The 27,278-nt window shown below is 38.2% G+C and overlaps 1 protein-coding gene across 1 annotated transcript in view; it reads left to right on the plus strand.

Annotated features, from left to right (window-relative positions):
- Nucleotides 1-24,863, plus strand: part of LOC130881018 (ankyrin repeat domain-containing protein 26-like) — a 54,671-nt gene extending 29,808 nt beyond the window's left edge. The window contains exon 9 of the mRNA XM_057780194.1: nt 24,273-24,863. Within this exon, the coding sequence (XP_057636177.1) occupies nt 24,273-24,863 (591 nt within the window). The remainder of the gene's footprint in view (nt 1-24,272) is intronic.
- Nucleotides 24,864-27,278: the final 2,415 nt, after the last annotated feature.

The following is a 27,278-nucleotide window of genomic DNA, read 5'->3' on the forward strand; positions in this document are numbered from 1 at the left end:
CCAATTCAATACTGTTTGACCAATAGCTTAAGCGTACTTTTGGCTAACTCTTATACCCTAAAATAATCCATCTCCATTAATCTGTCTATTGCCACATGACTATGACTTACCAGGTAAAGTCCCATCCCTGGCATCTGTCTCTGGCAGAGCTACATGGCTTCTCATTGACTCTGCTTTCTTCCTCCCAGCATTCAGTTTAGTTTTCCTGCCTAATTCTATTCTGCTAAACCACTGGCTGAAACAGATTTATTCATTAACCAATAAAAGCTAAACATAGACAGAAGGACTTCCTCACCATGGTTGCATAAATAAAAATGATTATTCCTGCACATAACTCTAGGTCTACATTGAAATGCTTTGGCTTACTTTTTAAGCAACTTTAAGCTTGGCTGTATACATATTTTACTCAATCTTATTTTTAGGTTCCACATTGTGTCCCATATACTAGGAGACATTGTATACTTTTGTCCCTATTAGAAGTTATCATTTTGCAATTACAAGTTACATAACTGAAATGAGGAGATAGATCTTTTAGGTTCATTTTGTGTTCACTTAAAGAACAGATTTGGTGTTGAGGACTGAAGAAGTGGTCTGTGTTTACAAGGACATTTTCTCCCCCTGAAGTGGAAATCTTTAATTAATGTAAAGGTTAAAATTAATATCTGACTTTTTTTCAGATGCAACAAGAGTCCAATTTAATTATAGACAGAGAAGCAAATAGAGGTATGCTGTCAAAATACATGAATTTAATTTAAATTAATAGACTTATGAAACAAATTTTAAATAGTAACTGACCTTCCCTTTATCTTGTTATATTAACTGGTGTAAACAAACATCCACAACTTCATCATTATTATTCTTCTACAACTTTTAAAACTTTTGGAAAGAGATACAAAGACAGAATCACTAAACACCAGGTACTACATAGAATATAAACAACACAGAAAATCAGCAACACAGTGCCTGCAAGTAACACAAAGAAATTCTAATAATAACTTTAAATATTAATAGCCTCAATTCTATAATCAAAAGACATGGACATACTTAATGGATCAAGGAACCAAGTCCATCTATTTGTCATTTACAAGAAATACATCTTATCTTTAATGATAAAGTAAAAGTATGGAAAAATTCTCTGATCAAATGGGACCAGGAAGCAATGAGGTATCATTAGCTATCCGAATATCTGACAAAGGAGATTTTTGTGACACACACACACACACACACATATATGTGTGTATATATATATATATTTATTTATATAGGCTGTTTCTTAATGGACCTAGGCTAATTTTACTATGACTAAAACAGTATCACTAACATAATATGAATAGGCAAGAGATGAATGAAAAGGTCTAGTTTGTTTGATGCTGTATAGGACTGTGAATGTTAATATACTTTGAATTTTTTATTTAAAGTGGTTATCATTATAATATTATTCAGTAATATGGGGAGTTTGATGATCCTTTGTCTTCTGAACAGCCCATCATTACAAATGATTGATGAAGACCAGCTTTTACAAAATTACCACTTACCAGGGTAGAGCCATGTAGAATACAAGAGTAGTGAAGTGAATGTAGATGCGAGGAAAATTAATAAACAGAAACATAGGAAGGTACCAGGAGAGCATTCCAATGAATACTAAAATTCCGATGTTTAATTTTCCATACACTTTTTTACCCCAACACAACTGGGGAAAGAAGACAAAAGACTGTTAACACTATACAAATAACAACTCAAGCAATTACTTGCTTCAATACTTAGAAACATCAAGTCATAAACATTAGGTTGTTTAGGCAGTGAACCCACCCTAGACCAGGTATCCTGAAGGCAGCCACTCCCAAGGTCAAACCTCCTATTTCAAAAGAAGGAGCAGAAGTCTGCTTGAATATCCTGACCATTGATCAGCAGAGAATGAATCTACCTGTGTGGGTCATCTTAATGTCAAAAGAACACACCTAAGACAGGGTGTTTAGCCACACTTGTTGTCAACAACTTTGAACAAGTTGAAACTCTCTGACCTTCAGGCAAGGTGAAAATAGGCTCACATTTTTGCTCTCCACAAATTATTTTTTTTAGAGGAAAATGATTTTTATTTATTTATTTTTTTAGGGGAAAATGATTTTTATTTATTTTTTTTAATTGAAAAAATTTTCTGCCTCCTCCCCACCTCCCATTTCCCTCCCCCTCCTCCCGCCCCTCTCCCCCTCCCCCCACTCCTCTTCTCCTCCCTCTCCAGCCCTAAGAGCAGTCAGGGTTCCCTGCCCTGTGGAAAGTCCAAGGTCCTCCCCACTCCATCCAGGTCTAGGAAGGTGAACATCCAAACTGTCTAGGCTTCCACAAAGCCAGAACATGAAGTAGGATCAAAACCCCGTGCCATTGTCCTTGGCCTCTCATCAGCTCTCATTGTCCGCCATGTTCAGAGAGTCCAGTTTTATCCCATGCTTTTTCAGTCACAGTCCAGCTAGCGATGGATGGAGATAGAGACAGAGGCCCACACTGGAGCTCTCCACAAATTATAAAGGAAGAGATACATGAGTTGACTATGAGCCCATCTGTCTCCATGCTCCATTCTCTTTCCTCTTTCCTATATTTACCATAGCACTGGGATCAAGATGCAGGCCATATGAGGCAATTCAGAAAGTCAGACTTAGTACTTTATTAACCCATGTATCAACTTCTCCTTAGAATACCAACTATAACCCAAGACTTAGACTTTACCTTGCTTTTATCATCAGAAGTGTTAGAGGAAACTTCACTTTCATTTGTCTTTGAACCAGAATCTTTACATATGTAAGATAAGACTACTTCATGAAAAGAATTAGTATACTGGAAATGAATAATATGTTTTAGATCCTACATTTATTATACTTAATATCTATATAAAGGATCCTTTTTGAAAAGAATGCCCCTGACTGCTCTGGTATAATGGGGTAATCATGAACACCCAGATGTCCACATGGCTCTTCATCTTGAATTCTATAATTAAGTGTGTAACACTACTTCAAGCTTGAGGGTATTTTGATAGATTTCTCTATGTATGGAGTTTTCTATTTCATATTTCTTTCAAACAATCTCCCTTGTCTTGTATCTTGTGGATTGTTTTAGTACTTATTTTTTCTATAATAATTTTGATAATATGGTTCTCTTTCCTGCTTTCCATTTGTTTCCTACTAAACATTATTTCTATTGACTAAATATTTAGTGAAGTGAAAGTAGCAAAACAACAAAGAATTTCAGGATTCTATAGATTCTTAAAGGCTAGTCAAAATGCTATCCACTCCATGAACTTATATTTAATATCCTGGGGAAAACGGTTGTTTTGATGTGGTTTTTCGAGACAGGGTTTCTCTGTGGTTTTGGAGCCTGTCCTGGAACTAGCTCTTGTAGACCAGGCTGGTCTCGAACTCACAGAGATCCGCCTGCCTCTGCCTCCCAAGTGCTGGGATTAAAGGCGTGCGCCACCATCACCCGGCTTTGATGTAAAATGTTAAATTCAAGACATTCAATGGGCCTCTGTGAACATAGTAGGCATACACAGAGTTTATTCTAACATTTATTTATATAGGACAGATTTCTTTGGGTGTTTCAATAAGATATTGAATGATTTCTTCTATGTATTGCAATAAGAAAAGGATCTGAAGGTATTTAGAAACTGAACCCAGTGGTACAAGTTAAAAGTGAATTAATTAGAGAATGAGAGATTTAAAAGAACAAGATTGGGTAGGGTAAAGATGTTTTTTTTTCATTTTTTTTTATTTTATTCTTTTTTATTTAAAATTTCCGCCTCCTCCCAGTTTCCCATTTCCCTCCCCCTCCTCCCACATATTGCCCCCTCGCCCCCACACCCCTCCCCTTTTCCCCACTCCTCTCCTCCTCCCATCACTCCATTCCCCCTCCCTCTCAATACTGAAGAGCAGTCCAAATTCCCTGTCCTGCTGGAAGACCAAGGTCCTCCCACTTTTATCTAGGTCCAGGACGGTGAGCATCCAAACAGGCTAAGCTCCCACAAAGCCAGTTCATGTATTAGGATCGAAACCTAGTGCCATTGTCCTTGGCTTCTCATCAGCCTTCATTGTCCGCCATGTTCAGACAGTCCAGTTTCAACCCATGCTTATTCAGTCCCAGTCCAGCTGGCCTTGGTGGGCTCCCAATAGATCAGTTCCACTGTCACAGTGGGTGGGTGCACCCCTCGTGGTCCTGACTTCCTTGCTCATGTTCTCCCTCCTTCTGCTCCTCATTGGGACCTTAAGAGCTCAGTCCTTTGCTCCAAATTGGGTCTCTGTCTCTACCTCGATCCATCGCCAGATGAAGGTTCTAAGGTGATATGCAAGATATTCATCAGTATAGGATAGGGTCATTTCAGGTTCCCTCTCCTCAGTTGCCCAAGGTACCAGCTGGGGACATCTCCCTGGACACCTGCGAGCCCCTCTAGAGTCAAGTCTCTTGCCAACCCTAAGATGGCTCCCTTAGTTAGGATATATATTTCACTGTTCCCGAATCCACCCTTCCTATATCCCAATCATCCCATTCCCCCAAGCTCGTCCCATCCTCCCCTTCTCACGTTTCTCACCCCATTTCCCCTTAGCCCCATGTCAACTCACCCGCAAGTTCCCAGTTTTTGCCCAGCAATCTTGTCTACTTCCCCTATCCAGGCGGATGACTATAGGTTTTTCTTTGGGTTCACTTTCTTATTTAGCTTCTCTAGGATCACAAATTATATGCTCAATGTCCTTTATTTATGGCTAGAAACCAATTATGAGTGAGTACATCCCATGTTCCTCTTTTTGGGTCTGGGATACCTCACTCAGGATAGTATTTTCTATTTCCATCTATTTGCATGCAAAATTCGAGAAGTCATTGTTTTTTACCACTGAGTAGTACTCTAATATGTATATATTCCACACTTTCTTCATCCATTCTTCCATTGAAGGGCATCTAGGTTGTTTCCAGGTTCTGGCTATTACAAACAATGCTGCTATGAACATAGTTGAACAGATACTTTTGTCATATGATAGGGCATCTCTTGGATATATTCTCAAGAGTGGTATTACTGGAACTTGGGGTAGGTTGATCCCAAATTTCCTGAGAAATAGCCACACTGCTTTCCAAAGTGGTTGCACAAGTTTGCATTCCCACCAGCAATGGATGAGTGTGCCCCTTACTCGACAGCCTCTCCAGCAAAGGCTATCATTGGTGTTTTTGATTTTAGTCATTCTGACAGGTGTAAGATGGAATCTCAAAGTTGTTTTAATTTGCATTTCCCTTATCGCTAAGGAGGTTGAGCATGACCTTAAGTGTCTTTTGGCCATTTGAATTTCTTCTGTTGAGAATTCTTTGTTCAGTTCAGTTCCCCATTTTTTAATTGGGTTAATTAGCATTTTAAAGTCTAGTTTCTTGAGTTCTTTATATATTTTGGAGATCAGTCCTTTGTCTGTTGCAGGGTTGGTGAAGATCTTCTCCCAGTCAGTGGGTTGCCTTTTTGTCTTAGTGACAGTGTCCTTTGCTTTACAGAAGCTTCTCAGTCTCAGGAGGTCCCATTTATCCAATGTTGTCCTTAATGTCTGTGCTGCTGGGGATATACATAGGAAGTAATCTCCTGTACTCATATGTTGTAGAGTACTTCTCACTTTTTCTTCTATCAGGTTCATTGTGTTCAGACTGATATTAAGGTCTTTAATCCATTTGGACTTGAGTTTTGTGCATGGTGATAGATATGGATCTATTTTTATTTTTCTACAGGTTGACAACCAGTTCTGTCAGCATCATTTGTTGAAGATGCTTTTTTTCTTCCATTGAATACTTTTAACTCCTTTATCAAAAATCAGGTGTTCTTAGGTTTGTGGGTTAAAGTCAGGGTCTTCTACTCATTTCCATTGATCGACTTCTCTGTTTTTATGCCAATACCAAGCTGTTTTCAATACTGAAGCTCTGTAATAGAGTTTGAAGTCAGGGATGGTAATGCCTCCAGACGATCCTTTATTATATAAGATTGTTTTGGCTATCCTGGGCTTTTTGTTTTTCCATATAAAGTTGATTAATGTCCTCTCAAGATCTGTGAAGAATTTTGATGGGATTTTAATGGGGATTGCATTGAATCTATAAATTGCCCTTGGTAGAATTGCCATTTTTACTATGCTGACCCTCCCAATCCAAGAGCAAGGGAGATCCTTCCATTTTCTGGTATCCTCCTCAATTTCTTTCTTCAAAGACTTAAAGTTCTTGTCAAATAGATCTTTCACTTCCTTGGTTAGAGTTACCCCAAGATATTTTATGCTATTTGTGGCTATCGTGAAGGGTGATGCTTCTCTGATTTCCCTCTCTGCTTCATTATCCTTTGTGTATAGGAGGGCAACTGATTTTTTGAAATTGATCTTGTATCCTGCCACGCTACTAAAGGTGTTTATCAGCTGTAGGAGTTCTTTGCTGGAGTTTTTGGGGTCGCTTATGTACACTATCATATCATCTGCAAATAATGAAAGTTTAACTTCTTCCTTTCCAATTTGAATCCCTTTGATCACCTTATGTTGTCTTATTGCTATCGCTAGAATTTCAAGCACTATATTGAAGAGGTATGGAGAGAGTGGACAGCCTTGTCATGTTCCTGATTTTAGTGGAATAGCTTTGAGTTTCTCTCCATTTAATTTGATGTTAGCTGTCGGCTTGCTATAAATAGTTTTTATTATAGTAGGTACGACCCTTGTATCCCTAATCTCTCTAAGTTCTTTATCATAAAGGGATGTTGAATTTTGTCAAATGCTTTTTCAGCATCTAATGAAATGATCATATGGTTTTTATCTTTCAGTTTATTTATATGATGGATTACATTGATAGATTTTCGTATGTTGAACCAGCCCTGCATCTCTGGGATGAAGCCTACTTGATCATAATGGATAATTTTTCTAATGTGTTCTTGGATTCAGTTTGCCAGTATTTTATTGAGGATTTTCGCATCAATGTTCATGAGTGAGATTGGCCTGTAGTTCTCTTTCTTGGTTGTGTCTTTGTGTGGTTTTGGTATCAGAGTAACTGCAGCTTCATAAAAGGAATTTGGCAATGACTCTTCTGTTTCTATATTGTGAAATACATTAAGGAGTATAGGTATTAGGTCTTTTTGGAAGTTCTGGTAGAATTCTGTATTGTAGCCGTCTGGACCTGGGCTTTTTTTGGTAGGGAGGTTTTTTATAACAGCTTCTAATTCTTTGCCACTAACTTGTCTATTTAGATTGTTCACCTGGTCCTGGTTTAACTTTGGTATATGGTACTTACCTAAGGAAGTGTCCATTTCTTTTACATTTTCCAATTTTGTGGCATACAGGCTTTTGTAGTAAGACCTAATGATTCTCTGAATTTCTTCTGTGTCTGTGGTTATGTCTCCCTTTTTGTTTCTGATCTTATTAATTTGCGTATTCTCTCTCCGCCATTTGATTCGTTTGGATAGGGGTTTATCAATCTTGTTGATTTTCTCCAAGAACCAGCTTTTTGTTTCATTGATTCTTTGGATTATTTTCTGTGTTTCTATTTTGTTGATTTCAGTCCTCAGTTTGATTATTTCCAGTCTTCTACTCCTCCTAGGTGAGTCTGCTTCTTTTTTTTCTAGAGCTGTCAGGGGGGTTATTTAGTCTCCAATATGTGCTTTCTCCGTTTTCTTTAAGTGGGCACTTAGTGCTATGAACTTTTCTCTTAGCACTGCTTTCATAGTGTCTCATAGGTTTGAGTATGTTGAGTCTTCGTTTTCATTGAATTCAAGAAAGACTTTAATTTCTTTCTTTATTTCTTCCTTGATCCAGGTGTGATTCAGTAGTTGACTGTCCAGTTTCCATGAGTTCGTAGCCTTTCTGGGGTAGCATTGTTGTTGAATTCTAACTTTAATCCATGGTGAACTGATAAGACACAGGTGGTTACTAATTTTTTTTGTAACTGTGTAAGTTTGCTTTGTTACCGAGTATGTGGTCAATTTTCGAGAAGGTTCCATGAGCTGCAGAGAAGGTATATTCTTTCCTATTTGGGTGGAATGTTCTATAGATGTCTGTTAAGTCCATTTGATTCATTACCTCCCTTAATCCTCTTATTTCTCTGTTAGGTTTCTGTCTGATTGACCTGTCCATTGGTGAGAGAGGAGTGTTGAAATCTCCTACTATTAGTGTGTGTGGTTTGATGACTGCCTTGAGTTTTAGTAATGTTTCTTTTACATAAGTAGGTGATTTTATATTAGGGGCATAGATATTCAGGATTGAGACTTCATCCTGATGAATTGTTCCTGTTATGAATAAAAAATGTCCCTCTCCATCTCTTCTGATTGATTTTAGTTTGAAGTCAACTTTGTTAGAAATTAGTATGGCCACACCTGCTTCTTTCTTAGGTCTGTTTGCTTGATAAACCTTTTCCCAGCCCTTTACTCTGAGTAGATGTCTGTCTTTGTGGTTGAGGTGTGTTTCTTGTAAACAGCAGAATGTTGGATCCTGTTTTCGTATCCAATCTCTTAGCCTGTGCCTCTTTATAGGTGAGTTGAGTCCATTGATATTAAGTGATATTAATGACCAGTGGTTGTTAACTCCGGTCATTTTTTCTTTCTTTCTTTCTTTTTTTTTTTGGTAGTAGAGTTTGTGTGTTTCTCTTCTTTGAGTTGCGATGGTGAAGGGTCATTTGATGTCTGAGTTATGGTGGGCATTGTTGGACTCCTTGGGTTGTGATTTTCCTTCAATTACTTTCTGTAAGGCTGGATTTGTGGCTACGTATTGTTTAAATTTGTTTTTATCCTGGAAAATTTTGTTTTCTCCATTTATAGTGAACGAAAGCTTGGCTGGGTATAGTAGTCTGGACTTGCATCCATGGTCTGTTAGTTTCTGCAGTACATCTATCCTAGACCTTCTGGCTTTCATGATTTCCATAGAGAAGTCAGGTGTAAGTCTGATAGGTTTACCTTTATAAGTAACTTGTCCTTTTTCCTTTTCAGCTCTTAATATTCTTTCTTTATTCTGTATGTTTTTTGTTTTGATTATTATATGACAAGGAGATTTTTTTTTTTGATCCAGTCTATTCGGTGTTCTGTATGCTTCTTGGACCTTCAAAGGAATATCTTTCTTCAGGTTGGGAAAGTTTTCTCCTATAATTTTATTAAATATATTTTCTGGACCATTGAGCTGTACTTCTCCTTCATCTATTCCTATTATTCTTAGGTTTGATCTTTTTATTGTGTCCCATATTTCCTGAATGTTTTGTGATGAGAATTTGTTAGTTTTGCTGTTTTCTTTGATCAGTGTGTTTATTTTTTCTATGGTATCTTCAGTGTCTGAGATTCTTTCTTCTATCGCTTGTAATCTGTTGGTAGTACTTGTCTCTGTAGTTCCTGTTCGTTTATCCAAATTTTCCATCTCCACCCTTCCCTCGGTTTGTGTTTTCTTCATTACTTCCATTTCATTCTTCAAGTCTTGAACCGTTTCCCTTACCTGTTTGGTTGCTTTTTCTTGTTTCTCTTGGTTTTCCTGGGTATCTTTGAGAGGTTTATTCATTTCCTCTACCTTTTTCTTTGTAATCTCTCATTGATTATGGCAGTTTTTCACCTCCTGTTTAAGGTCCTCTATTATTTTCATATAATTCACTTTTGAGTCGAATTCTTCTAATTCTTCTGGAATAGGGTGTACAATTCTTATTTCGGGATTCCTGGATTCTGGTGATGTCACGTTGCCTTTCAGGTTGTTGGAGGAATTCTTGCATTGGCGCCTGCCCATCTCTTCCTTCAAATGGAGCCAGGAGAGGCCTGGTGTCTTGGTCCAGTCTTTGCTGTGACTAACTCCCTGGGTGTATCTCCTCAATGTAGGGGCAGGAACCGTTTCCTTCCAGATGGACTCCTCAACACCAAAACATGGAAGCCTGGTAGTCCAATGACCCGCAGACAAAAGGGCAAATGTGGGGGGTAGGGCGGGGTCTAGTAGAACATAGGCAACCCTGCAGCATAAGCTGGAGGTGCATGAACTCCCTTTCGGGGGTTCTTGAGGCCTGCCCGGTAGGCAGGCACTCACCACTCTGAATGGGTAGCCTTAGTATAGGAGCAGGAAGCTGTTCCTCAGCAAAGGACCTTGCAGACAAGGCAGGCTTGGGGGGGCAGGGGGTGTAGGAATGAAGCCCTGCAGCAGGAGCTGGGGAGAGGGGTTTGTGCTCTCTTCCAGTACAGTCCGCCCCTGAATAGCACACACTCACCCATCCAGGTGGAACTTCTCGGCACCTACACAGGGATGCCTGGTAGCCCAATGAGCCAGGGACAAAGGGAAGAACATGGCAGGCAGGGCGGGTCCAGAAGAGCACACCAGACCCTGCAGCCCCAGCAGCAAGGGCCTCGCTCCCTTGTGGGGGAACTTGAGGCCTGCCAGCTAGTCAGACCCTCCTCACTGCTCTGGGTGGGTAGCCTTAGTGTAGGAGCAGGAAGCTGTTCCTCAGCAAAGGACCTTGCAGACAGGGCAGGCTTGGGGGGGAGGGTGTGTAGGAAAGAAAGCCCTGCAGCAGGAGCTCTAAAGATGTTCTTTGGAAGGAGACTTGTAATTAGGATTTTTGAGGTGCTGTGTACACAGTATATAAAATAAGGACTCAAGATATTGAAACTTACGTATAAATGAATATTAAATTTAAGTGTTTGAAAGATTCTAACAAATATTTTGTTTTTTATCTTTGTAGGCAACCCTGTAGCACAAGCTGGAGGTGCCTGCGCTCCCTTTCCGGGGTTCTTGAGGCCTGCCCGGTAGGCAGGCACTCACCACTCTGAATGGGTAGCCTTAGTATAGGAGCAGGAAGCTGTTCCTCAGCAAAGGACCTTGCAGACAAGGCAGGCTTGGGGGGGCAGGGGGTGTAGGAAAGAAAGCTCTGCAGCAGGAGCTGGGGGAGGGGGGTTTGTGCTCTCTTCCAGGACAATCCGCCCCTGGATAGCACACACTCACCCATCCAGGTGGAACTTCTCAGCACCTACACAGGGATGCCTGGTAGCCCAATTAGCCAGGGACAAAGGGAAGAACATGGCAGGCAGGGCGGTCCAGAAGAGCACACCAGACCCTGCAGCCCCAGCAACAAGGGCCCTGCTCCCTTGTGGGAGACCTTGAGGCCTGTCAGCTAGTCAGACCCTCACAGCTCTGCATGGGTAGCCTTAGTGTAGGAGCAGGAAGCTGTTCCTCAGCAAAAGACCTTGTAGACAAGGCAGGCTTGGGGGGGGAGGGGTGTGTAGGAAAGAAAGCCCTGCAGCAGGAGCTCTAAAGATGTTTTTTGGAAGGAGACTTGTAATTGGGATTTTTGAGGTGCTGTTACACAGTATATAAAATAAGGACTCAAGATATTGAAACTTACGTATAAATGAATATTAAATTTAAGTGTTTGAATGATTCTAACAAATATTTTGTTTTTTATCTTTGTAGGCAACCCTGCAGCACAAGCTGGAGGTGCCTGTGCTCCCTTTCGGGGGTTCCTGAGGGAGGCCTGCCCGGTAGGCAGGCACTCACTGCTCTGGGTGGGTAGCCTTAGTGTATGAGCAGAAAGCTGTTCCTCAGCAAAGGACCTTGCAGACAAGGCAGGCATGGGGGGGAGGGGTGTGTAGGAAAGAAAGCCCTGCAGCAGGAGCTCTAAAGATCTTTTTTGGAAGGAAACTTGTAATTGGGATTTTTGAGGTGCTGTTACACAGTATATAAAATAAGGACTCAAGATATTGAAACTTACGTATAAATGAATATTAAATTTAAGTGTTTGAATGATTCTAACAAATATTTTGTTTTTTATCTTTGTAGGCAACCCTGCAGCACAAGCTGGAGGTGCCTGTGCTCCCTTTCGGGGGTTCCTGAGGGAGGCCTGCCCGGTAGGCAGGCACTCACTGCTCTGGGTGGGTAGCCTTAGTGTATGAGCAGAAAGCTGTTCCTCAGCAAAGGACCTTGCAGACAAGGCAGGCATGGGGGGGAGGGGTGTGTAGGAAAAAAAGCCCTGCAGCAGGAGCCCTAAAGATGTGTTTTGGAAGGAAACTTGTAATTGGGATTTTTGAGGTGCTGTGTACACAATATATAAAATAAGGACTCAAGATATTGAAACTTACGTATAAATGAATATTAAATTTAAGTGTTTGAATGATTCTAACAAATATTTTGTTTCTTATCTTTGTAGGCAACCCTGCAGCACAAGCTGGATTTGCCCCCCGCTCCCTTTCGGGGTTCTTGAAGGAGATCTGCCCGGTAGGCAGGTACTCACCACTCTGAGTGGGTAGCCTTAGTGTAGGAGCAGGAAGCTGTTCCTCAGCAAAGGACCTTGCAGACAAGGTAGGCTTGGGGGGGTGGCGGTGTAGGAATGAAAGCCCTGCAGCAGGAGCTGGGGGAGGGGGATTTGTGCTCTCTTCCAGTACAGTCCGCCCCTGGATAGCATACACTCACCCATCTAGGTGGAACTTCTCAGCACCTACACAGGGATGCCTGGTAGCCCAATGAGCCAGGGTCAAAGGGAAGAACATGGCAGGCAGGGCAGGTCCAGAAGAGCACAGCAAACCCTGCAGCCCCAGCAGCAGGGGCCCCGCTCCCTTGTGGGGGACCCTGAGGCCTGCCAGCTAGTCAGACCCTCCTCACTGCTCTGGGTGGGTAGCCTTAGTGTAGGAGCAGGAAGCTGTTCCTCAGCAAAGGACCTTGCAGACAAGGCAGGCTTGGGGGGGAGGGGTGTGTAGGAAAGAAAGCCCTGCAGCAGGAGCTCTAAAGATGTTTTTTGGAAGGAAACTTTTAATTGGAATTTTTGAGGTGCTGTGTACACAGTATATAAAATAAGCACTCAAGATATTGAAACTTATGTATAAATGAATATTAAATTTAAGTGCTTGAATGATTCTAACAAATATTTTGTTTTTTATCTTTGTAGGAACTGACAACCAACCATATTTTTATTGACAAATAATAAACAATTTGAAACAATTGGACGAGTTTCTATAGCAGATAAGAAAATGGATTATCTACTGTTTAACAACCTCTCTCATGTGCATGCATGCATGTGTGTATGCATGTGTCTGTATGTCTGTGTCTTCCCACCTATCTCTAATTGTATTTATGACATCTGTATATCAGTTGACAAAGGATATGTCATAGATCTTTTTATACAGGGTTCTAAGTGGTGCTGCTGAATTATATGTTTCTGTTATTCAGCTGAGGTCAGATTTCTCCTACATCTCATCTCCTTGCCATCTCACCAACATTTCTATTACAGATATGTGGTGTATACACACACACACAGAGATGCACAGACACACGTGTGCGCTCACACACATGCACAGACACAAACACACATGGATGGTGTAGACAAGAGCTAGGGCCCCTTACACTATTCTCTTCATAGAGCTGCATTTATGTAACGGTCAGCATTCAAACAGAGAAGATAGCTAGTTGAGTCTGCATTTAACCTGATTTGAAGTAATAAGGAAATTGAGAACACCTTAAGACCACTATCATGAAATCAGGTATAACATTGAAATGTCAGACATTTACACTGAACCCTCCTGAAATGGGAAAGCTGGTAACAAGCTGCCATAGGAAAATCATATTCTACAGACATAACAAACTGATACACATTAGAGAAACATTTCTTAATTGCAATATTGTCCTTTGCAGTGAGTATTTAATTCATATAGAAATGTTAGGATTGCTAATATCAAATGTAAATCTCTTTTGTAATCTACTTTATAATAATCATATTTTATCTAAAATCTATTTTATATCTTACTTTATATTTCAGTATTGAGAGATTATTATCCATCATATATTAGATGTGGCTTATAGAAACTTTTATATAAATAAATGAATAAAAATGTATATGAGTAAAGCAAGAATTGTAGGCATGCCAATATTCTGGAAATAAAAAAAAGGTTAAGAAATTTTTTTTCAAAACTGTATATGTTCAATATAACATACTCAATTATAAATAAAATGCTTTATTAAATATTCCATGATTGTGTTTCCAAGCTGCTTGAAATCAGTAGTCTGTCACTGGAAAATAATAAGCAAATAAGTAAATAAATAAATGCCAAATTTTACTGAGTTGAAATCTTATACTCATGATCTCCTGATCTATAGAACATCCTAACATCTCAGATAATCATTTCAAAAGCTATCGCAACAATTCAGTTCTATCCTAATACTTCATGAGTTTGCAGGTACTGTAGAAATAGACTGAATTCCTGGGAATTCCATAAGCAATAGAGGAGAGGGTGCCTGAAATGGCCTTGCCCTGTAGTCAGACTGATGATTATCTTAAATATCACCATAGAACCTTCATCCAACAACAGATGGAAATAGAGGTGGAGACCCACATTGGAGCACTGGATTGAGCTCCAAGGTTTAGTTGAAGAGTGAAAGGAGTGAGGGTATGAGCAAGGAGGTCAAGACCATGAGGGGCTCATCCACTGAGACAGTTTGCCTGAGCTAATGGGGGTTCACCCACTCCAACTAGATTGGGAGTGAATGAGCATGGGATCAAACTAGTCCCTCTGAATGTGGTTGACAGTTGGAGCAGACTGGGAGGCCAGTGACAGTGGTACTGGGATGTGTCTCTGCTGCATGTACTGGCTTTTGGGGATCCTATTCTCAAGAGGACAGGATAGCCTCTTATCGCTTTACAGAACATCATCAAAACTGTATCAAAACTCTATCGCTAGGTGGCCAAAGGGAGCTGCCCTTTATTAGACATTCAGTTGTCAATGTGTTGTTCCTTATTGTATGCAGCAACCTCTCCGTATCCCATTGCCTTCTATATCAAGTGACCATAGAATAATCATCACCATCAACATGCAAAGTTCCTAGCGTGCCCCACTTTTATTTCATGGCAACCAGTAGGCCAAAGAGAAAGTGACCCAGGATAGAATGAATACATTAAAATCAGGTCCTTGGTAAAGTATCATTTGATTGGCAAAATGAAGATAGATGAGAATATAGAGTGCAGATTTCTATTGAAATTTCAACTGGCAAGTTAAGTTAAAAAGCTTTCTGTAATAGTGCATACTGCCCTAGCCAGAAACCTTCAGTTTTGGGGGGATGGGGAAACATCACATCAGCCCATTTGACAGAGTACTGAAAAAGGAAGCTAAAGAGGAATAGGACCAACATTCACAGAAGCAAGGGTGATAAGGAACTTACCCAGTCTACCTCAGCAAGTCTGACTACTGAAATTTTAAGACTAATACCCATGCCAGTCATTTTATCCAACCAAAAGAGCACCAGGGTTGTTGAGAATATTATAGTGGATCATATAGGCTCTACAAAATAGAAGAAAGTAGGAGAATATTGATTTTGTTCACCTTTTTGAAGAGATTCTTTTGCTTCTTTATAAACAAGATGACTTTTTGATGTAGGGCCAATGCAGAACTCAAGAGTTGATATGTTGAGACCATCTTTCTTAAATTAGATTCTAGCCTGACTTCCCTCCATGAATTGTGCAAGAACACGCCATAGAGTAAATATGAGAAGAACTTTAGCGTAAACTTTTAAAGAGGTAAAACAACTTAAAAGTGACTACTATGAAGTAGTAGTAGAAACAAGTCTTAAATTTGGGTAGCAATAAAATGGTAGCTGCAAGACATTATGGCTTGGAAAAATATTACAACCCAAAGCCATCAGGAGCTTTAGGGTAGCAGCCCAAAACAACAAACCTACAGGTAGTTTAGAGGGATACCAAGAGTAGGTCTCCTATCTGAAAGATCTTAGAGATTGGAATCTCAGGTCTCTAGTGACTGAGGCAGGAATGACTCTCTCTGCCTACAACTGCAGAAGTTTCAGGTGAGGGAGAACGCTCTTTGTGGTTAGGAAACTCAGATCCCTTTGAAGAAGCCTGAAACTTGGGAAGCAGGCAAGTCAGTGTCTCCATAGTGCTAGTTCACCCTGAAGGCTTCACATCTTTCTCTGTTGACTTCCATTAACAAAATGTACCTAAAGCTAGAGGAGAGCCTAATTTATTTAGGATCTTCTGGTCCCTGATTGGCTGAATCCTTGACCATATCCATCCAATCACAGAAGAGTTGTAAGATGGCTAGAGTTGCCTTTGCAGGTCTGTATTGATTTTTACCACCTAATCTTACTATAAACTCTGCCTGCCAAAAGCTGTGGGATTCTTGTGCAGCTACTACTGCTGCGGATTTTTCTTTTCTTTGTGAGTGGCATAACCCTATCTTGAGTTTCTCCACTTAGCAAAGAGACCCATATTGGGTGAGAAGCCAAGCATAGAGCAAGGATGTCTGTACTGTGGGCCATTTCTACCCCAGTCACTTGGTGCTTTTGGAACTTTGAAGCCTCTAGAATTATGCAACCATATGACATCTACTCTTAAGGCAATTGCAAAGATTTAAAGTTTCTTTTAGTTTAAAGCTTGTAAAAATTAAAATTATATTTCCTGGCTGAATTTGAATTATGGAATTCAGAGCTTGTTAAATGTAATAAAAAGAATATATTTGTTCACCTCCTCATATAGAAATTGTAGCAAATAAATGAGTATACTTGATAAAAAGTGTGATTTGCTAACTGTTTTTGAAAGTAGACAGTTAGTCAGTGATATTAAACCTAGGCTCTTTAGCAAAGCTGACATATTGGTTGTAGGTACATAAGTGATTTCAAGTCACCGAGACAACCTTTCCTAAGTTAAGTTATTCAACAATCATTTTACTTTGTGATGTTGTCCTTTTGCTTTTGTTTATTTGTAAACTATTTTGTCATAGCAGAATATTTAGTGTCGATCTCACTGGAGTTTGAATTTTCAGAAGGTTCCATTAAGAGACTTGAATTATTGAGATTTGTGGCTTTTGCTACCTTTGGTAGTAGTCTATAGAGGTAAAAAAGAAATGAGATAGGGCAAAGTGGCCACAAGCATTACATTCCTGAAGCTAGTTGGTATTAAGTTCATTCAAGATCACTAGAATTATTAAATGTGAAGGTATGGAATCTGCGCTATCAGCCTTATTATATGTAAAGCATCTAAGTACAAGGATGCAATCTGATTTTCCCACCGTTAGATAGTATGCTGATATACAGCCAGAATCCTTAATCAACGTCTTCCTTTCCCAGTTCATTGCTAGTTTAAGAAATGGTTAGGCAACTGACTTAGTTACTTATCTATTCCTGTGCAGTCAACATTACCAAGGCACCTGTACAAGAAAGATTATTTGGGGTTTACAGGTCCAGATGGATAGAGTCCATGACCCTAATGGTGGACACATAGAAGCAGGCATGTAGCCACGGTGCTAGAGAGGGAGGTGAGAGCTTACATTTTGATCCATAGGCATAAGGTAAGGCATCTAACTGTGAATGGCATACATTTCTGAGCCCTCATGATCCGCATCATATAATACACCACTTTCAACAAAGTCAATCCTACCAATCCTTCCAAAACAGTTCTACCAAGTGGGAAGCAAGTATTTAAGTATTTGAAACTATAGGACCATTCCCATTTAATCGACTAGACAAAATATCTTTTCCTTAAAATATATAGAATTTTTAAAATTTGAGATTTTAATAATTACACTAGAACAAAGTCAACCTAGCCACGTGCCGCTCTATTATTGGTGGAAAATAAGATTAAAATATCACTGATTGAAAGGAAATAGAATTACTTATTCCATTTTATACTAGGCAGACTTAGCTATATTTTATAATTATTCCAGATAGATATACATATACCTTTGATAAAAGATATACTTTTTTGTCTACATTTATCAATAGGTATCAGGAATATTTTCCCAGTAAATAAATATTTTTACACATAATATTTTAAGAGGTTATTTAGTATTATAGTGTTACTCTTATGACTGGCTTGTCATGTTTACATAGAGACCACAGGAAGTATCTCATTCTTCAGAGATCAATCATATATTATTCCCGAAATGTAAAGTTGTATTTATAAAAGCTGCTTTCTCTTTTTTTCATTTTGAACTCTGCATTTGTTAAAGTAATTTTTCATTCAATATATTTTGATCATGTTTGACTTTCTCCCATCATCCCCAGAACCTTCCTCTTTCCCTCTCTAACCAACTTTATATTCTCCCCCTGTTCTCTTCTCTCTCCACTCTCAAACAAAATCATAAAACTATCAAAAAAGCAATAGGGTCAAAGTACCAAAACTCAAAAAAGAACACAGTAAAAGAATGCAATTTATTTTCTATTATCCAACTATTCCTGGACAAAGGACTTGTTTTCCATTCCTACATTCTTAGGCAATAGTAAAATGTTGACAGAGGTTTCTGTCTTGCCCAGTTCCCTCAGTTGTAATGTTCCAAAGAAATCACACAGAGATCTACATTAATTATAAAGTGATTGACCTAGTATCTCAGGTTTCTTATTAACTCATAACTTATATTAGCCCATAATTCTTGTCTGTGTTAACCATGTGGCTTGGTACTTTTTTTTGGCAAAGCAGTCACATCTTTTTGCTCTGTGTCTGGCTTACTCTGTGTCTGGGCGAGGACTGCAGAGTGTTTCCTCTTCCCTGGATTCTCTTTGCTCCACCTCTATTTCCTGCATAGTCATCCCACCTATACTTCCTGCCTGGCTACTGGCCAATCGGCATTTATTTATAAAACAGGTTACAGGGTATAGACCATTGTCCCACAGAAGTAAAACATAGGTTTAAATCAGTATGGCAGAAGCATAGCTACAAAAAAAAATAAAATAAAATAAAAAATACAAAAATACTTGGTATCCCTCAGTCAGTGTTGCAAAGTTCTTGTTTTGCTAGGAAAATCATGGAAACTGCAAAACTGTGATAGAATTGTTACTATGATCAGAGTTTTAATTGAAAAGCTGGTGAAGATGCATAATAATAACTAACTAATTCACAGTTACTACATTATTAAGTTTAAAAAAATAACCACAACAGTAGTTTGGTTTGTGATGTATAAGATTATCTAACTGGCAGAAACAGGATGGTAGAACAATACAAAGCCATAGATCATCTATGAATTTCAAAGGATAATCCACACATAGATTTATATTTGAAAAGCTTGCTGCTAAAGTCTTTTGCCAAATAACACATTTTGAAGATCAGAGATAAACTGCTTTGGGAACTCCTTCAGCCAATAGCTTTAAAATACTGGCTCACTCTGGGTGTGGCCACATTTACTATATATACAGATGTGGAAACATGCACAGTCCCTTGGCTACTGGATTCAGTTCCTGTCCTCATGCAGAAAACAGCTAATCTGTGAGTTTACCCTCTAAATAAAGATACCTTATTTTACTCCATTCTGAGCTAGTGTGGGACTACTTTATTATAAACAGCTACAATAAACCATTCATTCATCTAGTATATATAATCAAGTTTTACACGTTGATACTTTTTCAGATGGAATTGCACAAAATCAAGTCAAAGTATACTTTAAATGATTGACTCTTAAGTGAAGAATAGAGCACATGCTGGCTTAGAACTTATATATACATAGCTCATGTTAGGAACATTACAAAAATGCTATGAAGTAATAACATCAATGGGAATAATACAGTTCACTGAAAATGGATATGGATGAAGAAAGTTTTCATACAAGAAATGACATTCTATATGGTTCTTTGAAGAATAAATAAGCATTGGAAAAAAACTTCAAGAGCTTAAAAACAATCATTCCAAAGGGAAAGAAATATAGCAGCAAACACAGAGATGTCTGGAAGGAAGAAAACCATTATCAAAACATACTTATTTTAAAAAGCATTGGAGAAAGGACTAAGAGCACAAATGGACCTCTGTTAATGGTCAATTAATGGACAGAAATTCAATTATCATTTCTTTTTTCAACTGAGAGAAAATATTTAAACATTTTTAGAGGAATAGTTTATCTACATGTAGTTACAGTTCTTTTAACATGTACAAAACTTAAGATACCATTCCATAATTGAGGTTGTAGACAAAGTACTTGTTGACAAACTAAAAGGGTATTTATTCCACAGGTGCCTTCTTATTGAAACATTGAGCAGGAACATAAAATATAGACTTTATATAATAAATTATCACATTCATTTTCTAATTCTCTAGTTCTATTGATGCTATCTTCTCAAATAAATCATTGTCTCAAAACTGCTGGGTAAAACTTAGAACTCAGGAGGCCCAACTCAGACAAGGTTGATGATATTGACTTTCCTCCACTGCTTTCTCTTAGTCATCTATTAGACTTGTCATTTCTGAATGATGAGCACCAGTGTGAATATCAGCAGGACTGGCCTGATTAATTCTATTATTATACTGTTCCTGAATCCAGGTCAATAGGCTTCGGAGAAAGTAATTGTTAAATTACTCTTTACCCTTCCTGTTATTCTTTTCAAATGCTCAGTTGAGACTGTAATAATTATGGAGGAATTTGAGACTAAAATTTTGTCAACACATTAAATATATAATAAATATATATAATATAATAACTTAAATATGTTTCTGAAGAGATTTTACAGTTTGGTAATTCATTTCTTTTTACTTTACAAGAATAAATAATGAAGCCTATGGAAAAGGAGATAAACTCTCTGTTCTATGAAGAAGATAGTTTACTAATCAATACTCAATCTAACCTTAAGGTGGTCATGTTTCTCTGTAGTATCTCCTGGGGAGAGAGCTCTCTCTTTATTCCTTGCTGTTTGTGGGTGGATGCTTTACAAAATTCGTTTGTGTTTTCATTCTTCCATTATTACATCAAATAATTTAATTTGAATCTGTAACTGCAAAGGCAGATTCTATTTATGTAGCTGTTCAGAAAATGAGAACAGAGGGCAACATTAATCTTAATTAAGGATGCCGATTCATGACCCATACAGGCAGATAGAGCACAGCATAGACAGATAGAGAATATCTTATATCTATTAAAGTCATCTTGCAAGATTCAAAACTAAGCACCCACAAGTTATGTACAAAATAGAATTCCTAAGTTCTCCGGGAGGAAAGATGCGGCAGAGGGGCTGGGAGATTGCTTAAAGACAGAAACAGGAAGAGAATTTTCAACTGTAAGAGATGGAGAGAGTGTTCCTTGGGTCAATGCCTAAAGAAAAAAAAAAAGAAAAATTATATAAAGATATACATGAGAGGTTTGAGGGGGAAATGTAGATGAATGTATGATTTAATATGTATTGTTGGCATAAGTACCAAAAAAAATAAAGGGGTGTATTTAAAGTATAAGTCCTAATTGCAATTTGTTAAAATAATGACTCTGGACATTTTGGGCTGTTTCTGTAGTTATTTTTATATTGCACAAAACATTAAAAATCATACTGTATATGGAACTAATAATGATATTGACTGAAAAATACATAAATACAATTTTATCAAAGCATTAAAATTTGGAGAATGTTTTGAAACCAAGAGCTGTAAGAAAAAGCAATCTAACACAGTTTAGTCTTCCTACTGAGGCAACTTAATGCACACTGCTAAATGATTTACAATGGAGATGACAGCCTAAAAATATTTCTCTAGATTGCAGGAAAATTTGTTTTCAGTAAGGCGATTGCTCCAATTCCTCTTGTTCACTTTCCTCCCATGATACATAAACACTTTGTTTTTACTTGCACAGGCATGCACTGCACACACACACACACAACACAACACACACACACACACACATTTCCCATTCTCTTTTACAATGTCTTGCCTATCAAGCAGATGGAGCTTAAAATTTCCCCAGCCCCTCACAAAGCTGTTTCTCTAGCAACCTTCGCTAAAACCTAAAAGACTGATTTCAAAACAAGCAAAAAATGTTCTTTAAATCCCATGCTAATCAATCTGGCAGTACAACCTCATTTATTTTGTTAAAAAGAAAAATAACCAAATATGTATGAAGACAGTTTAATCATAGCTATACCACAGAGGTGAATGGAGTGGAGATTATTTTAAATTTGTTGCTTAAAAATAATCAGTCTATTTGGAAAATCTCAATTCATTTCTAATTCAAACTGCTATGCTGTTTCCTTTCTCCTGCCAACTTCTGGTCAGAAGATCAGTTGGAGACAATCAGTGATTATCAGGAGAGGTTCTAAGAGGTCGAGGTGCGACATCTAACACCTGGAAGTATCTTCTAGAAACAGAAGCTTTAAATTCCTTTCTATGAGCTAGCTTCATGATAACTATTTGAATTGGATGATTGCATCTCAAAGTTATTACTTATTTCAGTAGTTTGAAACTATGAAAAGCAAATCAGATCTCTAACCAAATCACTGTGACAAGGATTTATTGTGTGTTAGTTTCCTTCTATGAATTAGTTCTCAAATATACTGCCTGGTTTTAGCCTCACGTGAGGTTGGGGTTGTCTCTAATTCTCTTTAATTATAGGACATCTGAATGAACTATGAGTTCAGGTTTACCATCATCTTGACTTCAGGTGACATAACCAGAAAAACAAAACCAGTCTCAAGATGGTTATTTATTGCTCCTGGATTCGGTTTAATTGTCTTGAAAAGTAGTTGTATAAAAGTATTTCTGTTTACTTTCTTTTATTTCTAGATTATGATATATTACATCATTTTCCCATTCTTTTCCTCTCTCTAATCCCTCCCATACTTCCTTCCTTGTCCTCTTTCAAATTCATGAACTCTTTGAATATTGTTATTACTTGCATGTTTGTTTCTCTCTATATGTATATATTTCTAAATAAAACATGCTCAATCTGTATAATGCTACTTGCATATATTCTTTTGGGGTTGACCATTTGGTACTGGATAACCAATTGTTATCTTCCCAAAGAAAAATTATTTCTCAGCATTCCTTAATTTCCTGTAAGGTGGTGTTCTCTTGGGATTCACCTGTCCAGTTTGGTATGTCCACTGGTGCTGTTTGGGCAGCTGATAACTTTCCCAGTTATGTTTATGAGACTGTATGGGTGTGGTTTCTGCCCTGACTAAGAGATTCAGCCTTAAAGCAAACTCCCTAATCTTTTGCCTCTTAGAACCTTTCTTTCCCAATTCTTCCACAGTGCTCCCTGAGCCAGAGATGTGGGAGTTGTTTTACAGATGTATCCACTGAATTTGTACTCCTTTAAAAAGATTTGTTTTTATTTATCTGATGTGTATAGTGCTTTACCTGCACATGGTGTATGTGGAACACATGTGTTTGGTGTCCTCAGAGACTCTAATGCTCCCTAGTGTTAAAGAAAATTGTGAACTTCCAACTTAGTGCTGAGGCCAAAACTGATTCATCTGAAAGAGCAGCAAGTGCTGTTTAACTCCCTTACCATCTGTTCAGTCACCTATCATGTCTTTTTGGAGACAATGGATAAGATCTTTGCTAGATCTTCATTTCACAATAGACATGCTTGAGTCTATAATCTGTGGCATAGCAGTTCCTCTCTCTGTGTGTGTGTGTGTGTGTGTGTGTGTGTAGCTACTACTCATTGGTCAATATCATGGCATATTCTTTGAAATTCCTTCTACTCAGAGTGGATCCCACACCTGCTCTATCTTTGTGATTTAGTCTGTCCTCTTCTTTCTTTATATCAGACAGCCTCACAGATTGTTACTGATAATATCTAAAGTAATCTGAGAAAAGCCTAATTGAAGCTATCCATCCACCTTATACAAATAGAAATCAGTTGTAGCTTTAAGCTTTTGAGTTCTATATACTTTTTTATAATTGAGATTTCTTTCTTTGAAACCCATATGTCTTACCTCTATGGTGTTAGAATCATACAACCTGTATGAAGACAAAGAAAATTTAACAGTAACTCAATCTATTTTAGGTTTTTAAAATTGTGAAATAACATCATTTTAAAATCTTATTTTATTTAGACCCTAAACTTACTCTAAATTAATTGGTCTGACAAATCTTCAAATTCAGGAACCAACAGACCCTTTTACTGTACTTCTGTACAATACTACCTTATTTCTCCTGTTCTAGGAAGAATTTTGGGGTTAAGAAGCTCTGATTATATGGAAAAAAAAGACTACATTGGAAAATGTGGTTCCTATTTATGTAATAATGGAACTTATGAGTTGCTGTGAGTCTTCATTTCTGTAAAATATGATATGCTATAATATAAATTATTGTTTTTATGACTTTAACACGATTATATTGAGAACCATAGGTGATATTTCTTCAACATACTTAGAAGAATTGCGTATTGCAGCGTCACACACACACACACACAAAGATTGAAATCGAAGTTTCTGAAGCAGAAGAGAACTTGAACGCAAAGTGCTTATCTTCTGACACAACCCATGGATGCTGTGGTGGGCTCCCCCACATTTAAATTTAAGAAGGAAAGATGAGAACAGCACCGCATCCATTAGTATTCTTGCGTCAGGACCGATTCCAACTTCACCATTCTTTATTTACAGGCTAACTTCCAGGAATTTAATACCAGTGTGCCTGGGTGTGATAAGGAGGCTCAGAGCTTGAAAATGAGCTCCTTCGTGACAGCTTTAGAGCAATGCTTGAATTTATGCGTCGTCCTTAAGAAATTGCTGCCTCTCCCACATACACCAAAACCCTTTGCAACACCCACCCTCACTGCAGCACTGAGCAACAGCCTGAATGTGGGGTTATTACAAAAGTGGCCACTGAGGGGAACCTACCGCGGTACTGCCCTCCCACGTTGCTATGACGATGAGACTGGCGGGCACACAGCCTTCAGAGCTAAGTGCCTGCTAAAGCAGGTGTCAGATTGCGATGAGCTATGTGGCTTGGAGCCCCAGGAGTGTCTCTGGAAAGTCGGGCGACTGTTGTACTGCATCTCTCTCGGACAGCTCCTTAACTCCACCGGAACAGGCAGAGTGAAAATGGTCCACTACTCAGGCTCCATTCAGTCCTTTAAACAGCAAAAAGGTCAGTGGGAATTCTCTCCCTCCTCCCTGTGGGCACCACATCCCGATCTGCATTTCCTTGCAGTTATGCGGGAGCATCCTTTCCACCTGTATGTTGAAAACTAAGGGATTATGTAAAGTTAAGACCCCATTTTATAAATGTTTTACCCTGCTTCGGAGATAAGTCAGATATCCCAAACCGCACAGAGCCCGAGCTCGGAAGGGAGCAGAATCCGTCACGTCAGGACTTGTTCGTATGTCTTGTAAATCTCCTTCAGTGCATTGCAGTGAACTCTTTCAGTAGAAAAGGTCCCTGCCCCACCCTAAGGTTTGAAGACTGAAAATTTCGGTGATGTTTACCCCAGTGTGCGCTTCTAGTACCGCTGAAGGCTCACATGGGTAAATTTATTACTTTTTCTGAGCTTGGAAAATTGTATGATAAACGAGTTCGTGGAAAATCCCAGAAGTTGGTTGATCCCAGATGACGGGACTCTGTAATCTCCCTGGAAAACTTTATCTTCCGGCTGAATGTATGATTACGGGTTTCTGGTTTTCACATTTATTAGGAAATATTTTTCCTAATATTTTTCCAGGAACTTCCCAGTATATCGTTTAGCTTCTACAATTTTTTCACTAGTTGTATGGTCAGATTAAGAATTATAATCACTCTTTGTTCTGTTTTCTTACTTATTTAAATGACTTTTCATAAAGCACATATTTCTTTGAGAAACAGATTCGGGGAATTTTATTATTTGATGCATTTATTCTACATTAATTTTGTTTAATGGATGAATAATGATAATTGCTTCCTGCTTTCTCATATAGTCGCTAAAATATACAATTCTGAAGTTTTACTTTTGTTCATTAGAATAAATATTTATTGAAATATTATTACTCTTGCTCTGACGTTGCTAGTATTCCTTCTCCAAATAGTGGGTTTAGGATAGATCTTTGGCTTTGTTTTTGAACCAAAACCATGGATAAACCCAGAATAACTTGGCAGGAATTTATTCTACAGGCAAAACATTGTGCTGAAAGAGCTTCCAGTTAGGAGCTATAATCTGCACAAATTCGCATGCTCTGATGTCTCTTAAATGTATGTTGGAATTAGGTATAGAGTGAGAGACTGTGGGTGTAGGCAGAAATTTGGGCTCCTATGCAGTTCTATTTGAGCACAAAGAATTCCAAAGGCAATTAAACTACTTCAATAAGTTTTGTTTCCTTACATCATCAAACACATACAAACAATGGGCTTCCAAAGAAAGAAATAGAAACCTTGAAACTGCCTCCTACTATAATGTTCTAATGTTTTGGGAGACCCAGATTTATAAAAGGTACCCCAGAATATCTGTCTTGATACATGCTGTATGGTAGGGAGCAAATAACCATCAACTTTAAGATTGGTTATCTTTGCTCAAAGGAGTGATTAGACTCATGCAATTCACGGCATTTCATAGTCTCTCTTATAATGTACCACGAGTCAGTTATTTTCAAAACTCACATTTTGACACCAAAAAAAAAAAAACTAACAAAAATGCATTTCCAGTATCTTGTACTTCCACTTTAGTTTCATATTCTTCTACCATCCCACTCTCAGATTTCACATGTGAGAGAAAACACACAATATTTGTGTTTGTGGGACTGGGTGTTAATCAAAACCAATCTCTGATAATACATATACTAATTAATAAATCCAGTGGATATGGCAGGATAGATATAAAAAATCAATTGTTAGTCTGAAGTCTCTATTACTTGATATAAAGCAGTGGCTCTCAATGTGTGGATCACAATTCCTTTTGGGGGTCACATATAAGATATACTGCATGTCAGATGTTTACCTTATAATTCATAACAGTAGCAAAATTACAGTTATTATGTAGCAATGAAATAATTTTATGGTGGTGGGTCACCACAACATGAGGAACATCATGAGGATCACAGCATTAGGAAGTTGGAGGATCACTGATCTATATTTTTCTCTTTTTGTCCTGCACATTAAACCTGCATGTGCTACTTACAGGTTTAATATTATTAAGTCTATTTGTGCTTATCTGTAATGAACATAGTATCTAATGTATAGTATTGTAAGAACTTAAAATCTTTGAACTTTAGAATTCAAAATTTAGTGATTGATAAAATACTCATTGTTATCATTTCCAGGATTCCCTATACTTTTATTAACTCAGCAGGACAACACATACACACACACACAGGCAGGCATGCACACACACACATGCACACACACATACAGTTCACACACATACACACATATGCTTTCTATTTTTGCTTCATTCCGTAATGCTTTTGGGGGGTATCTTATAGTAACAGTGGGCTCTGGGTATTATAACAATTTTTCATTATGATAGTATCAGTTACAATCACACACCCTTCCTAGTAGTGCACTGTCCCTGAAAAAGTTTTAAAATGTTGTAATCAAGAAAATTCAGATGCACATTTACCTTCATATGTTAAAGATTGCAATACAATGAAACAGTAATTATTACCTCTCTACTCCACCCACATTTACATAACTATTGTTTG

The sequence above is a fragment of the Chionomys nivalis genome, chromosome 9, assembly GCF_950005125.1.
Source record: "Chionomys nivalis chromosome 9, mChiNiv1.1, whole genome shotgun sequence".
NCBI lineage: Eukaryota > Metazoa > Chordata > Mammalia > Rodentia > Cricetidae > Chionomys > Chionomys nivalis.